Raw genomic sequence first — 14,234 nt, 5'->3', positions numbered from 1 at the left:
GCATGGAGATTTACAGCATGGGCTTCAGGTCATCGGCGACCTTGAAGGGGGCCTCGGTTTTAGCCTTGACCTCCTCGACGGTGACACCTTCGGCGATCTCAACAAGAGTTAGGCCGTGGGAGAAGTCAACATCGAAGACGCAGAGGTCGGTGATGATACGGCTGACACAAGCAGGACCGGTCAGAGGGAACTCGCAGTTCTTGACAATCTTGGGGTTACCCTTCTTGTCGGTGTGTTCCATGGTCACGACGACCTTGGTGGCCGAGGGGTTGGAGACCAAGTCCATGGCACCGCCGAAGCCCTTAATCTTACCGGGGAGCATCCCTGCGAGAGAAAGTTAGTTATATGAAAATAGGGGATGTGTGGGAAAACGTACAGTTGGCTAAGTCACCCTTAGCGCTGACCTGCATGGCACCCAGGATGGTCAGGTCGATACGGCCGGAGCGGATCATGCCAAAGGACTCGTCACTGCCGAAGCAGCTGGCACCGGGCTTGAGTGTGACAGTCTCCTTGCCGGCGTTGATGAGATCGGCATCCTCCTCGCCCTGCTTGGGGTAAGGGCCGAGACCGAGAATACCGTTCTCAGACTGCAGGGTCACCTCGACGGAGGGGTCGACGAAGTTGGGGGCAAGCATGGGCATACCAATACCAAGGTTGGCGTACATGCCATTCTTGAACTCCTTAGCGGCACGGCGGACGATACGCTCGCGCTTGTTGGCGGTCTCACCCTTGCCGAGAGCAGAGGTGTCAGCGCCCTCCTCCTTGGCGAAGGTGAACTTCTCGATCTGCTTAGGGGCGGTGCTCTGGATGACACGCTTGACGTAGATACCGGGTAGGTGGATGGCGGCAGGGTCAATCTCGCCGGGCTCGACGATGTGCTCAGCTTCAACGATGGTCATCTTGGCGTTACGGCCCATGGCGCCGTTGAAGTTGGCGGCCGCGTAGCGGAACTGGCAGTTACCAAGCTTGTCGGCCTTCCAGGCCTTGACGAAAGCGTAGTCACCTTTGATAGACTCCTCCATGACGTAGCTCTTGCCGTCAAACACCTTGGTGTCGCGCGGCTCGCTGAACAATGCGACTGTGCCATCGGCGTTGTGTCGTAGGGGCACCGCACCGGTCTGCACAACGGTACCGAAGGCGGCGGGGGTGTAGAACGCGGGGATACCCGCACCGCCGGCACGGCACCGCTCAGCGAGAGTTCCCTGAGGAGTGAGCTCCAAATCGATCTCACCAGTCAGGTACATGCGCTCGAAGGTCTTGTTCTCGCCGACGTAAGAAGCAATCATCTTCTTGATCTGCTTGGACTTGAGGAGCAGACCGAGACCCGCTCCGTCCACACCGGCGTTGTTACTGGCCACGGTCAGGCCAGTGATAGAGGGGTTTGACAGGACGGCGTTGATCAGGGAGTCAGGTACACCAGACAACCCGAATCCACCGGCGAGCAGAGTCGAGTTGGACTTCATACCCCTCACTGCTTCCTCGGCGGAGGGGTACACCTTGTTGATCTCATTTCGGCGCACACTGCTGGAGAATGCGCGGGCCATAAAACGTTGGTGCTGGTAATACGTAACATATGTCAGTCTCCATGACTCAAAAAGCGATATGAGCGATATGAGGCATTGGCAGATCACTTACCTGAACAGGGTTGGCTGAGAACTGACGCGCAAAGCGCAGACATGTTGCCACTTGAGAAGGCATAGCGGATGACTTCTAAATGAGATTCAAAATGAACTGTGCCAAACTGTCCGAAGTGCACAGCAAGTTATAAAAAGATCGAACAGACGCTCTGTGGCAGCGGCAATAGCCACTTCTTATATTCCCGAGCGGCAGTGAGGGCGGAACTATTCCCGAGTGATATTCGTTTTCCCCGGAAATGTGGATTCCCGGCTATTTCCACTTACTATGAACTGCCCTGATTTCGATACTTTGAATCGATTGACGATTAGAAACATCCCAGACCAGTTAGTATCAAATTCTACATCTATCCCTTCTTTTTTTTTGCTATCCATCACCTTTAGAATCCCTCTAGACAGGTTGACCTCTCTTCTTGCCGCTGCCGAAATCCACAGCCGATCCGTATCCGAACCCGCGGCTTACCCAAGTGGGGAATCGGCAGTGCTGAGTCAGCTTTCTATAGCTGAGGTCAATATGTTCATCCGGGGTACAGCTTGGCATGGTAAAACATAGAGAAAATATGAATTGCTATCTTACTCTACAAGTACTCCATGGTATCTTCAGCTATGTACATGCTGAAATATCAAAAAACATTTCGCACCTCGCAATGCAGTAATATCCACGTGCAGACATAAGAGAATCGAGAAATCGTGCAATCATGGTATCATGCTGTTCAGGTGGGTGCCACACAGTAAGAAATTAAGTCGTACGAGTTGGTTTCACTTCGGCATCAACACTCTTGCGTTTTAAAGGGTTGACAGCTGCCGCATCGACAGGCGTGGCATTGGAATCTACCAATATTGCTCCGAGTCAGTCGCAGGACGAGGACGGGGCCATGTTGTGGTTTCCACGTTGGTGGATTCTGTGTTTCCCGTACCTGGAGTTCCATTGATGGCCAATGCTTCTTCATAACTTGGAGGTTCCATATTCACGTCTGTCTCCGGGTTGGTGGGTTGGACACCCTCCATGGTGGTGGCCAATTCTAGACCGGGAAAGTCGGTCATGTTGTCGGATATCTCACGGCAGACCGGATTTGCTAGACGGTCTTTCATACTATCGTTCACATAAACAAGGAAATACGGGGTAGGAGGGTTGCTGGTCAAGTCGTCCTTGAAGATCTCATCCACGTTCTGGACCTCGGTGACATACTCGTCATTGTATTTGCGCCATATCTTCTTGTCAAAGTCGAAAATGTAGATATAGTAATGGCCGAATGATACCGACCCGTGATGCACGAAAACGGCGTACAGTTGATATGGGAGGTTATTGAAATCGGCGAATTGGCTGGAAATCATGGTCTGCGTATCCTTGATTTCTTGGTCGATAGCTATAAAGAATCAATATACCTGTTTCAAGCGAAGTTGCAATGCTGGAGCTCCTACCTTGCAGGTCGTTCTCTGCCTTATTGGCAAGGCAGTCAAGTTCGTCCAATAGTTCCGTACTAGCCACAGCATTCATGGGATCAGATCCGACTCCGGCTCCGGTCTCAATGTCGTTTTCAATGGCGTCCACATCTTGCAGTGCCGTTTTGACTCTACGGAACAAGGTTGCTATGTCAACACCGGCACCTTCCTGCAGAGAAGAAAAAGATTAGTTATATAGATCTAGGGCACATAGACTGAGAATATTCAATACCTTTGTCCTGAGAAGCTCTTCTCGGCGGGCCTCAAGCGTTTTCAGAGATGCCTTCCACTCCCAACACTGATTTCGCCGATCCACAACATCCGGATTCTTCGTGTCCATGTATCGATCCATGTAGATAGTCTCGAGCAACCCGAGGTGGTTTGTAGATTTGAATGAGCATTTCTTCACAGGATCAAACTGAACCCGTTGCACCTGGATCTGGAGAACAGGCGGAAGCTGGCTGATGGAAGCGAATTGTTCAGCCACAGCATTCTCCACACTAATCTTTTGGATATCAAATGCCCCATCGATGGCATCGTAGATGTTTCGAGATCCATGAGCAACATCAACCTTGATGTCACACCACCGTTCGTCCTTCGAGCGTGTGCCTTTTTCGGTAGAGATGTAAGAGCGGGTTTGGCCGTAGAACAAGCTGATGGGAGGTTAAAACAGGTACTTTAGTGGTCGATTGTTCATAACTTACTCTTTGATCTGGTCAAGCTGTTCACCATCACTGCCAATGCCCCGAGGCTTGATGGCGCACTGGCTCTGGAACAGAACATTGTTGATAACTTCTGTCACATCCTGCTGGGCACCGATTTCTACCTCCTCCTTCAATTGCTTTTCCCGATCAACTTGCGGGGGGTTGCGAGGAGGGACGGGCGGTGGAAGGTTGGCCGATACACCGTCGTCTGGGTCAATATTCATATCCTGATCCGATCCTGCCTCTGCTTGATCCGACAGCTGATCCATGTCCGGGGGATTGTTCTCCTTGTCCTCAACAAAGAGTCCAGGTGCATCATTCATGCTGTCATCCGAGACCAATGTTGCATCGCTACCGTGATCGCTGCCGGTCGGGTTTTGAATTGGTACGGGATCAGCTTGGCTAGAAGATGAAACCGGCTCCATCCGACCCCCGAGAAGGGGCTGTGGAGGCCCAAGGGGCCCCAGAACAGGAGCACCGTTGATGTCACCAAGAATCTCAGACCTATTAGCAGTGATCGTTGACCGACGACGTATTGCCGCCTCGTTGCTTGGGCTAATCAGGGTCAACCGGGCAAGTTCTTGGCCGGGAGTGACTGAAATTTGGGATGAAGTAATCATGCTACGGAATAAAGTCCGGAGCTCATTGAGGACTACAAAGAAAAAGGTCAGTCTGAGATATATGGCCATCGCCACCGACAAAGTAACTTACATCGCTGAGATCGCTCGATCTCTTTCTTCGTCACCTTCCGGGAGCCCACTTGTTTCTTTGCGAGGGTTTCCTCGTCATCAAGATCCATTTGGAAGCGTTCGAAATCCAGGACCAACTCACGGAAAGGACGAACAGAGAAATAGAACTGTAACAGGCTGTTGAGATAGCATGTATTGCCGATATTTTGTAGTCCGACTGGCCAATCGTGCATGCTTCTATCAGGCTCGTTGGAGATACCTGCCATATTCCTCAACGTAGAACTGTCCAGTTGTTTGGCAATGATTGTCAGAGCCTGATTGTATCTTTCGGCATCCCCTGGGTTTTCATCGACACAGATTGTGTATGCAGCTATGATTGCCCCATCGTCGGCAGTTCGATCGGGGATTTGGAGTAGACGATAGGCATCACCAATGTCCAGTTCACCAGCAATCATCTCTCCCGTATCGATGAAATGCTTCAACGCGACCGATTTGCGGGACTCGGCAATGAGTGCCACAGCGCGTTTTGCCAGTTCTTGGGTAAGTGGATTGTCATTGACCTAATTGATAACAATGTTAGCTCGCGTCCAACCACCAATGAAGCACTCGGGAAACACACCTTTGCAGTATACATGGTCATGACAAAATCATCCGGGGTATTATCCTCGACCCCCAAGAATACATTTGCTTGTTCGACGGTGGAAACGCCTATTGGCAAAATTAGCACGCATTCGAGTTTAGAAACAACATAACTGGATCAACACACGGTCTTCTGACGCCGCTTTGATGCGCGAGCTTCCCCTGGAGTCGCCAATCCTCCACAGTTGCTGACGCGCTTCAGTATCTTGGGTTGTAGAGCTGAGAAAGGCATAGAATTTGCCAATGATGCTATCCTCAGTAAGGTTTGGATCATCGAAGTGAAGATTAAAGTACTGATAAGCGCTGGCAATGTCCTCAACTGCATACTTTCCTTGTTCATAAGCTGCCTGAACAGCTGTATCGATAGTTTCCTGGTCATCGCCACCACGCAGAAAGCCGATAGCCTTGAGAGCAGACAAGTATACCGGGGTTCTATCAGGATCGGCCAAGATCTGTCGATTGTATGCTTCGATGACAGCAAATGAGGACATATCCTCCATCACCCCCAGGTCCTCATAGAAGCTAGAAAGATAGCTGTTAGGTCCACTTCTGTCAATTCAAAAATAGGGTGCACTAACGGGGCATGGGCCATCTCAAACTCCTTGTAACGCAAAGCTATCGGGTCTGGAGCTGAAATTAGTTGGAACTCCTAGATCAAAGAGTCGCAATGTACGAACAGTCTTGCGCTTCTAGAGCACTGAAAAGAACGGGGATGGCGGAGGGAGGGAGAGAGGGAAGCTGAGACCCTCTTCTTTCTGAAGCGGGCCGGAGATATACTAGGATGAGCAATTCATGCATCACGTCGTCGAGAAAGAGACGCGTCGTGTCATGGTAAGGTTTCTCGGCGTCAGGTGTCGGTTTAGGCGGGTGCCATGCCCCAGTATCCTGAATCGATTCGTCAGCGACACAACAAGCCCCGGGCACACAACAAGACTCTGGACGATCTGGGAATCAATATCATTATCACGAACCTTATTGTACATGAACTCTAGAAATTCAAGTAATTCTTTACAAGCAGCACCTTCCACGCCGAAAGACTGCATGAACCTCTTATTGACGGAGGAGATGGGCTTGCTGCGCTGGGGATTTCGCAGGGCATTGGTAACGTACAGGCGCAGATTATCCAATACATTGATCGGCTGCGGATCACCCATGCCTTCCATGGACTCAGGATACGCTGCAGTGGCCTCTTCGGCTCGTTTTCGCAACAAGTCTTTATCGGTCATCATGTGGATGAATGCCGGGCTCAAAATCGGTGAAAGAATCCGCACAGATACCATAGCCGAACATGAGGTGTACGAACATTGATAATGGTATGTCTCCGCAAACTGCCCTTTGGGAGTCTCTTCGGGCAACGCAAGGCCATTCTTCTGTCGTCCTGATTTGTAGACCAAATGATGGAAGTGCTTCCCCTGCTTCTGACCAAATGTGCTCATGTGGCTGGTGTAGTTAACCACCATTTGAAGATGATAACGGCACTTTGTGCATATGGCTGAGACCTTGGACGATGTGCCTGGCCTTCTCCGGTGCTCTGGCTCTGACATGAAGGTTTGGTCTTCTTTCAAGACATATTGGTGTCGACATGCTTCAGGTGATATGAATCCAGGTGGGCCGGTGTAGCCTTCTGGGTAAATGGGCGGAGTTTCTGATAGGAGATTACGGCCTGTGTCTGGGTCGTGTGCTGGGTCATACAGCTGGACATCATGAATGAGACGTGGCGCGGTCTTTCCTATATGATTGATTAAAAAATGATGTAAGCATTTGCTCAAATTATATTCTGAATTTGCTGATCCAGGCTGTTTCCTTACCGGCCTTCTGTGCAGACGCCATGAAGTACAGTGTTTGGGCCTGAGGGCCTCACACAGTTTGGATCTTCGTCTGGATGCTATGGGAGAGTTGGTTCTCCTAGGGGCTTTATTCTCATCGAAGCTCACAAAAGCGCGCAATGTGACAGCTCAGCTGTGATGACAATGTTGTTAAATGATGAAATTGCCACTGTATGCGGAGAGACAGCGGGGAGCCCACTGCAGCAAGCAGCGGCAAGCTTTGGAACTGTCACCTCCACAGGATGGACAGTTTCGAGATCAAAATCCCTTCTTAGTAAGTAGCAAGCAGTATCTAAGACGATTCTCGATGAAAGCAAATGAATCAAAGGGTTCGATGCGAAAGAGGCATCAACATAATCATGTAGAGCTCTATTGGAATGGTGGGTGGTGGCGGTCAGGCGTGGCAGAAAGCTGACTCCAAAATCCTATCGCCAACTACATCTCATACCGCAAGCAGTCCATCCCTGCTATCACACACACATCATGGCGCACCACGACGAAGACCACAGCTATCACCCCAAGGATGCCATTTCGGCAGCCATGAAGGCCACCGCGCTGACCGGAAGCGTTGGTCTCTTCGCAGCGGCTGTGCAGAACACGCTCACCAAGCAAAACGTCGGAACTCTGGGCGTCTTCGTCCGTGGCGGTGGTATCATTACTACCTTTGGTATGGGCTTCTTTACATACAACTTTATGGATTAATTGCTAACTGGACTTGTTAAAGCGGCCATGGGTGGTACCTATGAGTTCATCAAGAGCGCTTCCGCCAACCTGCGCGAGAAGGATGACCACTACAACGTCGCTCTGGGTGGCTTCTTCTCAGGTGCCATTCTCGGTCTCCGAGGTTAGTTCTGAATTCAATTGAGTATATGGTTATGTATTGGGAGCTAATAATCGGGATTACTTCAGTCCGCACACTCCCCGCTGTGCTCGGATATGGTATCGCTTTGTCGACCGCCATGACCGCCTTCGAGTACACTGGTGGCTCCCTGTTCGGATACCAGAAGGACACATCAGTGGACGAGTTTGACCGCCGAACGGCGTTGCGCAAGGCATTCCAAACTCCCGGAGAGCAGACCCTCTCGGAATTGGGTGAAGGACGTGGTATGTGCTTGTCTAGGTAGCGATATTGTCTACCAGTACTAATTTCCTTGATTTCACTAGGTATCTACGGCCCTGGTTACGAAGAAAGACGCCGGGAGCGCATCAAGGCGACTTACGGCATTGAGGTTCCCACATCCCCAGTTCCTGCATCATAAGCCCGCATTCTTCTCAACCCGCCTTCTATCGTTGCTTTGTGTAAATTATCCCCCCATATCACGCTGCCTATCGCCTGGACACGCCCATCCGATTTGGTTCTCTTTAGTCTCCAGGAAATTCAAAACGATACACATTTCAAGTTTAGATCAACATTAGGATTGTGCGGTCCTAGGTATACTAGAGAATGCATACCTACATGAAGGTAGTCCATGGCACTCAATCAAATGTAGACTGTAAGACCTGTAAAATTAATTGCTTGAAACCAAACATCGCTCAATCGTGAAGCAGCCATATACCATCTGGTGTTTAACAACACTCCGAAATGGGGGGATATCCCCGGACCACCCGGGAGCCAATGACAGCGCATGTATATCAAACGAGCAAAAGACTTCAAGATGCTTCCCAAACTAAAGGGAAATATATATAGTATAAAATCACGATGAAGTCTGGGTTTTGTAAAGTACGTTAATCGGCATACCAATGTCACTTCGAACATAGTTATTCTACGTATTCGAGGTACATGCAATCGTATTTGTTGGTCCATTATCCTTCAGAATAGAACTAATGTCGAACGAAATGAGTCAAAGCATCTCATGCGCCTCATCCCTCAAGATGCAAGGCCATTCAAGCTTGCAGATCTCCTCGGGCCTTTACCTGTGACTATATGTGTGATGCAATCCGCCCAAGCGATGACAGATTCGACTGGGTTCTCCGCTAGAGCCTGAGACATCGGTCATCTTATCTCGATCGCGCTGAGAAATCCCCATTCTTTCCATCTAAAAGCCTTGAATTAAAAAAATATTATTGGACAAACACCATATTTTCTCGAGCGAGGTGATTTGCCCTCGAGTACGTCTTTTTCTTGCGAGCAGACACCATAAGGAGAAAAAGGTCGTCGTCTAATCAATGGACAGTCAATTTGGAGGACTTCAGATGGGAATTGCACTCTTGCGCCTAAGGTCATGCTCGAGCAGCTATTATTAGCTACTCATACTTCAATGAAAGTTGAGTTTCCGAAACTCATCTTCTTTCGGATCAGTCCCCCAGCGAGGATGGAAGATACATTTCAGTACTGTTCCTTGGATTGGGCTTGTATTCTCCCCGCCCAGCGGGCTGAATTGCTCAATCGCTCTGCTAGGCATTCCTGCCAGGTAGAATTCATCCAAATTCCTGAGATCCCAGACCATTGATCTGCTAAGTCGGACCGACAAGCCACGATCGAAATCGAGGTAGGTAACGACATTAATGAAGCCGAGGCTTTTTGGTGGAGCACCATATTATGTTCCAATAGCGGTTGGAATATAAGCTCCCTTTATGGTCACAGTATCTATCTGTCACCATGGTCTGTGTCAACCTGCGACAGATCTATCCTTCGGTTGTTAACGTAAAGCCACCTTCTTCGATGCTAGCGCTAGACTACGTTTCTCGATTTTGCGTGCGCCGTGGCTTGTACAATCAATGTTCAGCTTCTTTTGCTGCGGCGCTTTATATTCCTTATATGAGCGGTAGATCAGCGTCTCTTCCTTTATCAACTCATGCTTTACAGGTTCATCTAGCTCAGGGCGCAGAATTAGCTGTGCTATTCGACGAATTGTAAAGAAATGCTTCCTCACTAACTACATGACATTGAGTTCTAACATTTGGGGCACTTCTTTATAGCACCTTCTTTAACTCGGATATTGAATGCAATCTGGTTTTTGCTATAGTTGACACTATTATAAAGAAAAACGATTTCTCTTAGCTCGCCAAATTTCTTGCAATAAGAATCCTCGGCTTGGTTCACTATAGCTTGGTGTGATATTTATGGGCCTTGTCAAATCCTTTATACGTGATATGCGAGTGGGACTCACTTCCTTGATCTGCATGCCGCTAGGTGGACTGGCATAATTTAACCATTCCTAACCTGCAAACCAGGAGTGCATGACGGGGAATTGATAAGCCGAGAGAATGAATGTCGACTTTATTCCTAACTACGTGTGGTGACTACCAACATGTTCCTATCAACCTATGGAAACCTTTCGGCAAGACTCTATTATGCAATATGGAAATCAAAGTCCGAAAACATGCCCAATGTGGATCCCATTATCTCGAATATGAGTCTTGGGATTGGCTTCTTACAAATGCAGAAGCAATTCCAGATTCAGGATTGAACAAACACCGGGTTCCCGTGAAAGCCCCTCAGAGGACTATCAAATCGACGCTGCAAGCTTATGTGACTTCAACTATGATTTTTCTTCGCCGTTCATGTCGGAACTGTTTACAGAAATATTTGGTTAGTTAAGATCAACAGGGTATCCATCAAACGAAAAGCTTTTGATCGACATCCATGGATCGATCTAGAAAGCTCCGACGAAGAACTCGACAGAAATTTTGACATTGCGACAAGCCTCAACAGGGAACACATTGAAAAGTGGATCGATCACATGGAATAGAGAACCTCAGTTGCTTAGATGGTTGTTGGGTACCTCACGTATGTTGTAGACACAGAACGCGTGATATAGTATAGACCCACTGGTGGATCACGTGATGTAATCCCTCGGTCCTCTCGAGCGAAATTTGCCATCGGATCGGCAGTCAAGATGCGAAAGCCAACCAGATGAAATATGGTACATATGAGCCAAGAACCAGATGCAAATGGGTAGTATCCCGAATGAGCCGGGAAGAAGTAGGGACAAAGTTCCAGTGCCTTTCATCTACCCCTTCTCCCCAGATCCCGACGTCATGTACTGTTCATCACTATAGATCAGGGGGGAGTGAGACCCCCTTTTATTTTTCTTCTATGAGCCACAGATCGAGTGGATCATGTTCATAGGTAATAATCTTATTCCAATAGTTTTGTTCTCAGGGGCGCAGTCCCTCAGCCACTTTTCCCTCAACAGGCAACCATATAGTACATTTATAGGAGTATGTGCATGTATACAGAATACTTCAATCGGCTTTAAATTCCGATCCAGTACGTCAACCAAAGATATAGAAAAATAAGTTTAATCTCCTTTTTCCCCTCTCAGTTCAGCCGGACATCCCGAGCCAGTTTCTTCGTCACCATCATCTCGTAGACGTCATCAGAAATCCGTCCTTTAATTCCCCTGCTCTGCCCTATATCGGAGCCCAATCTCTTCTGATCTTCTCCTATTTTTTTTTCCAAACTGAGTGGGGCAAATCAGTACCTCCCCCGCATACAATTCCTCCGTTCGCCAGGTAACCAAGACGCCACTCTAGGTGCTTCGATCATCCTTGATTCTAGCTTTTCTTTTCTTTTCTTACTTTCTTTCTTGAGCATCTATTTTCCGAATAGACCATAAAACTTCACGTTCCCGTAAGAACATGGCGATGGCCGCGCGGCCACAGACGCCCTCACAGGATGCATACATGATCCCGCACCCCAACGATCCGGGGGCTTTGAGTCGCGGATACGGCCCGCGCTCTACCATATCGCGACCGAATTCCTTCGCCGGCACATCCGCATACCACTACAGCTCGGGCGCCCTCGAGTCATCGCAGGCTCCCTACCAACCTCGGTTTAAGGAGGACTTTGATACCGTCAGTCACCGCAGCTCGGTGTTTGACGGCCCTGCTGGAATGCAGCGGTCTGTCTCCACCATGTCGCACGTGCGCTCCACGACCCCATCCCGTTCGAGTACCTTGCGAAAGAAGGCCTCACTGAGCAAGAAGGGCAGCTTGCGGCGCAATGGGAGCCGGAGAAGCATGCGCGCGGGGAGTGTGAGGAGTCTGAGCTTGGGTGATCGCGAAAAGTATCACACAGAGGGCGCCGACGATGTGAATAGTGCTTTTGCGGTTCCGATTCCTACCAACAGTAACCCGACCGAGGTGCTAGCAAACCGGTTTGGAGGTGGGCTTTACTCCGTCATTGTGTGCGTCATGGAGATTTTGCTAACTATGATTTAGCTTGGCGCAAGCTCCTGAAGGACTTGATTATCTTTTTCAAGGAGGTGCAGAAATCATACGAAGCTAGAGCGAAACTATTCCTGTCCGCCTCGAGTGTCGTTAATAACCAGGCCCTTCCACCGGGTTTGCTTACGTCGGGTGGTCTGGCCAATGCAACGGAGATTCTCCAGAACTTCCACCGACAGGGTTATACCGAGGCCAATAAAGCGATTGAGGTGGAGGCCGAGGTGATCAGCCAATTGACTGGTCTCCGCAACGATCTCCAGAAGAAGACCAAGGAGATCAAGAGTCTTTCAGGCGATTTCAAGAATACCGTCGAGAAGGAGATTGACGGCACGCGCAAGTCTGTACGGAACCTGCACGAGGCTCTTGGACTTGTCGATACCGACGCCTCTGCGACATCGGGCAAAGGTGATCCGTTCATCCTGCGCCTAAACGTGGAGAAGCAGGTCGAGAAACAGATCGAGGAGGAGAACTACTTGCATCGGGTTTGTGATAACCTTTCCCCTATACTAGTTGCTTGTCTAATAATGCTTTGGTAGGCATTCTTGAACCTCGAGAACTCTGGTCGTGAACTGGAAGGGATTGTCGTGAGCGAGATCCAGAAAGCATACAATGCATATGCTAGTATCCTCCGACGCGAAGCCAATGAAGCTCTTGACACCGTGGAGAAGCTCCAGGCAGGTCCGATCTCCATGCCCCAGGATTTCGAGTGGAACCAGTTTGTCTCCGAGACGGAAGAGCTCGTTGATCCTCGGATTCCTCTCCGAAATGTGGAGAACATCACCTACCCTGGCAAGGATCATCCGGCAGCTGCCGAAGTCAGGGCAGGGATGTTGGAACGCAAGAGCAAGTATCTCAAGAGTTATACCCCTGGCTGGTGAGTACCCTTCTTTTCTTTTCGTGGGGCTTGAAGCCATTGACTAATCAATTCCAGGTATGTTTTGTCACCAACGCATCTCCATGAGTTCAAGTCGGCGGATCGCGTGGCATGGCAGACACCCGTCATGTCACTTTATCTGCCAGAGCAGAAACTCGGCTCCCACTCACAGGAAGATTCAAGCTCCCACAAGTTCATGCTGAAGGGTCGACAGACTGGCGCAATACACCGAGGCCACTCGTGGGTCTTCCGCGCCGAATCTCACGAGACCATGATGTCTTGGTATGAAGATATCGAGGGCTTGAGCAGCAAGACAGGGGAAGCACGAAACGCTTTCGTCCGGCAGCACGTCCGCAGCGTGAGTGGCAGGTCGGTGAATGAGGTCATGGAGGACGATGAAGCCGACCGTACTCCATACGCCGCGGGCTCTGCGGTCATGTCTCAAGACCGACCCACATCCTCTCGCCAGGCTGGAGGTGCGTTTCCCAGCGACGTCCAAATTGACCGAAACGGCCAAACGACCTTGTCGCCATCCAGCGGGGACAGCTCCGCCGGCAGAGATATGCTAGGAGCCGCTGGGTCTTACCCGGACGGTTCCAGTACCTTTGATGACAGCTTGCGACCAGTAGCTAGCCGCGAAGCAGACAATTCCTACCAAAACTACCAGACCAATGAGGAGACCAATGAAAGGCCTCGCCCCAAAGCTACCCAACACGACAGCTACTACAGCAACTGGGTCGGACCGTCCGTGATAGTGGCTAAGCAGAGGCAGAGCCAGCAGCCGGAAAACCCGACCCCGGATGACCGCGAGATCCGGTCTGATGGAGACCAAGCTTCCGTTGCTGCCATTTCGGGTGTCGGTATTTCTGATCGTCGCGATCGCTCGGCTCCTGCTCAAATCGATCGTCGGGAGAGTGTCTCTACTGCGCCTACCAACACCAACGCGACTGAATATACAAACAATACCAATCCTACCTCGGTAGATGAGCAGGAGCTCCCTAAGATCCACACCCTTGACCTTGAGGATCGTTACATGGATCCAGGTCCCGAGTCGAACGGTGCAGCCAAGATTCCATCTGACTTGCTGCGTCCCCATATTCCCCATACAGACAGTATTACCGCCCTGGACATGAAGATTCCCGGCCGTTATCCTCCTACCAATGTGGCAGCATAGGTCTCTTACCCTCTCTATCTTCATCTCCACATTTGTCTTTTCCATTTTTCCTATTTTCTTCGATAATCTCTTTTGTCTG

General features: G+C 49.9%; 4 protein-coding genes across 4 annotated transcripts; 2 read left to right on the top strand and 2 right to left on the bottom strand.

The window, feature by feature from the left end:
• Window positions 1-10: 10 nt before the first annotated feature.
• N7447_005771 (3-oxoacid CoA-transferase) lies at window positions 11-1,698 on the bottom strand (the record flags this gene model as incomplete). The annotated part of the gene is made up of 3 exons (XM_057230033.1): window positions 11-324; window positions 377-1,556; window positions 1,636-1,698. 3 exons carry the CDS (start codon window positions 1,696-1,698, stop codon window positions 11-13), a joined length of 1,557 nt encoding a protein of 518 aa, XP_057085123.1.
• Window positions 1,699-2,465: 767 nt separating this feature from the next.
• Window positions 2,466-6,939, bottom strand: N7447_005770 (ubiquitin-specific protease UBP2; the record flags this gene model as incomplete). The annotated part of the gene is made up of 11 exons (XM_057230032.1): window positions 2,466-3,001; window positions 3,057-3,246; window positions 3,310-3,730; window positions 3,782-4,433; window positions 4,493-5,030; window positions 5,090-5,178; window positions 5,237-5,631; window positions 5,688-5,733; window positions 5,787-5,994; window positions 6,036-6,838; window positions 6,918-6,939. The coding sequence occupies 11 exons, from the start codon at window positions 6,937-6,939 to the stop codon at window positions 2,466-2,468; spliced, it is 3,900 nt and encodes a 1,299-aa protein (XP_057085122.1).
• Window positions 6,940-7,418: 479 nt separating this feature from the next.
• On the top strand, window positions 7,419-8,194 carry N7447_005769 (Tim17/Tim22/Tim23/Pmp24 family protein; the record flags this gene model as incomplete). The annotated part of the gene is made up of 4 exons (XM_057230031.1): window positions 7,419-7,602; window positions 7,660-7,779; window positions 7,845-8,039; window positions 8,100-8,194. The coding sequence occupies 4 exons, from the start codon at window positions 7,419-7,421 to the stop codon at window positions 8,192-8,194; spliced, it is 594 nt and encodes a 197-aa protein (XP_057085121.1).
• Window positions 8,195-11,519: 3,325 nt separating this feature from the next.
• N7447_005768 (SLM1 family PH domain-containing protein) lies at window positions 11,520-14,155 on the top strand (the record flags this gene model as incomplete). The annotated part of the gene is made up of 4 exons (XM_057230030.1): window positions 11,520-12,045; window positions 12,102-12,589; window positions 12,644-12,981; window positions 13,039-14,155. The coding sequence occupies 4 exons, from the start codon at window positions 11,520-11,522 to the stop codon at window positions 14,153-14,155; spliced, it is 2,469 nt and encodes an 822-aa protein (XP_057085120.1).
• Between the last annotated feature and the right edge of the window lie 79 nt (window positions 14,156-14,234).

This window comes from Penicillium robsamsonii (assembly GCF_028829455.1).
Source record: "Penicillium robsamsonii strain IBT 29466 chromosome Unknown utg000003l_segment0_segment0, whole genome shotgun sequence".
Lineage (NCBI taxonomy): Eukaryota > Fungi > Ascomycota > Eurotiomycetes > Eurotiales > Aspergillaceae > Penicillium > Penicillium robsamsonii.
Note: the sequence above shows the minus strand (reverse complement) of the source record. Positions and strands in the feature narration are given on the sequence as shown.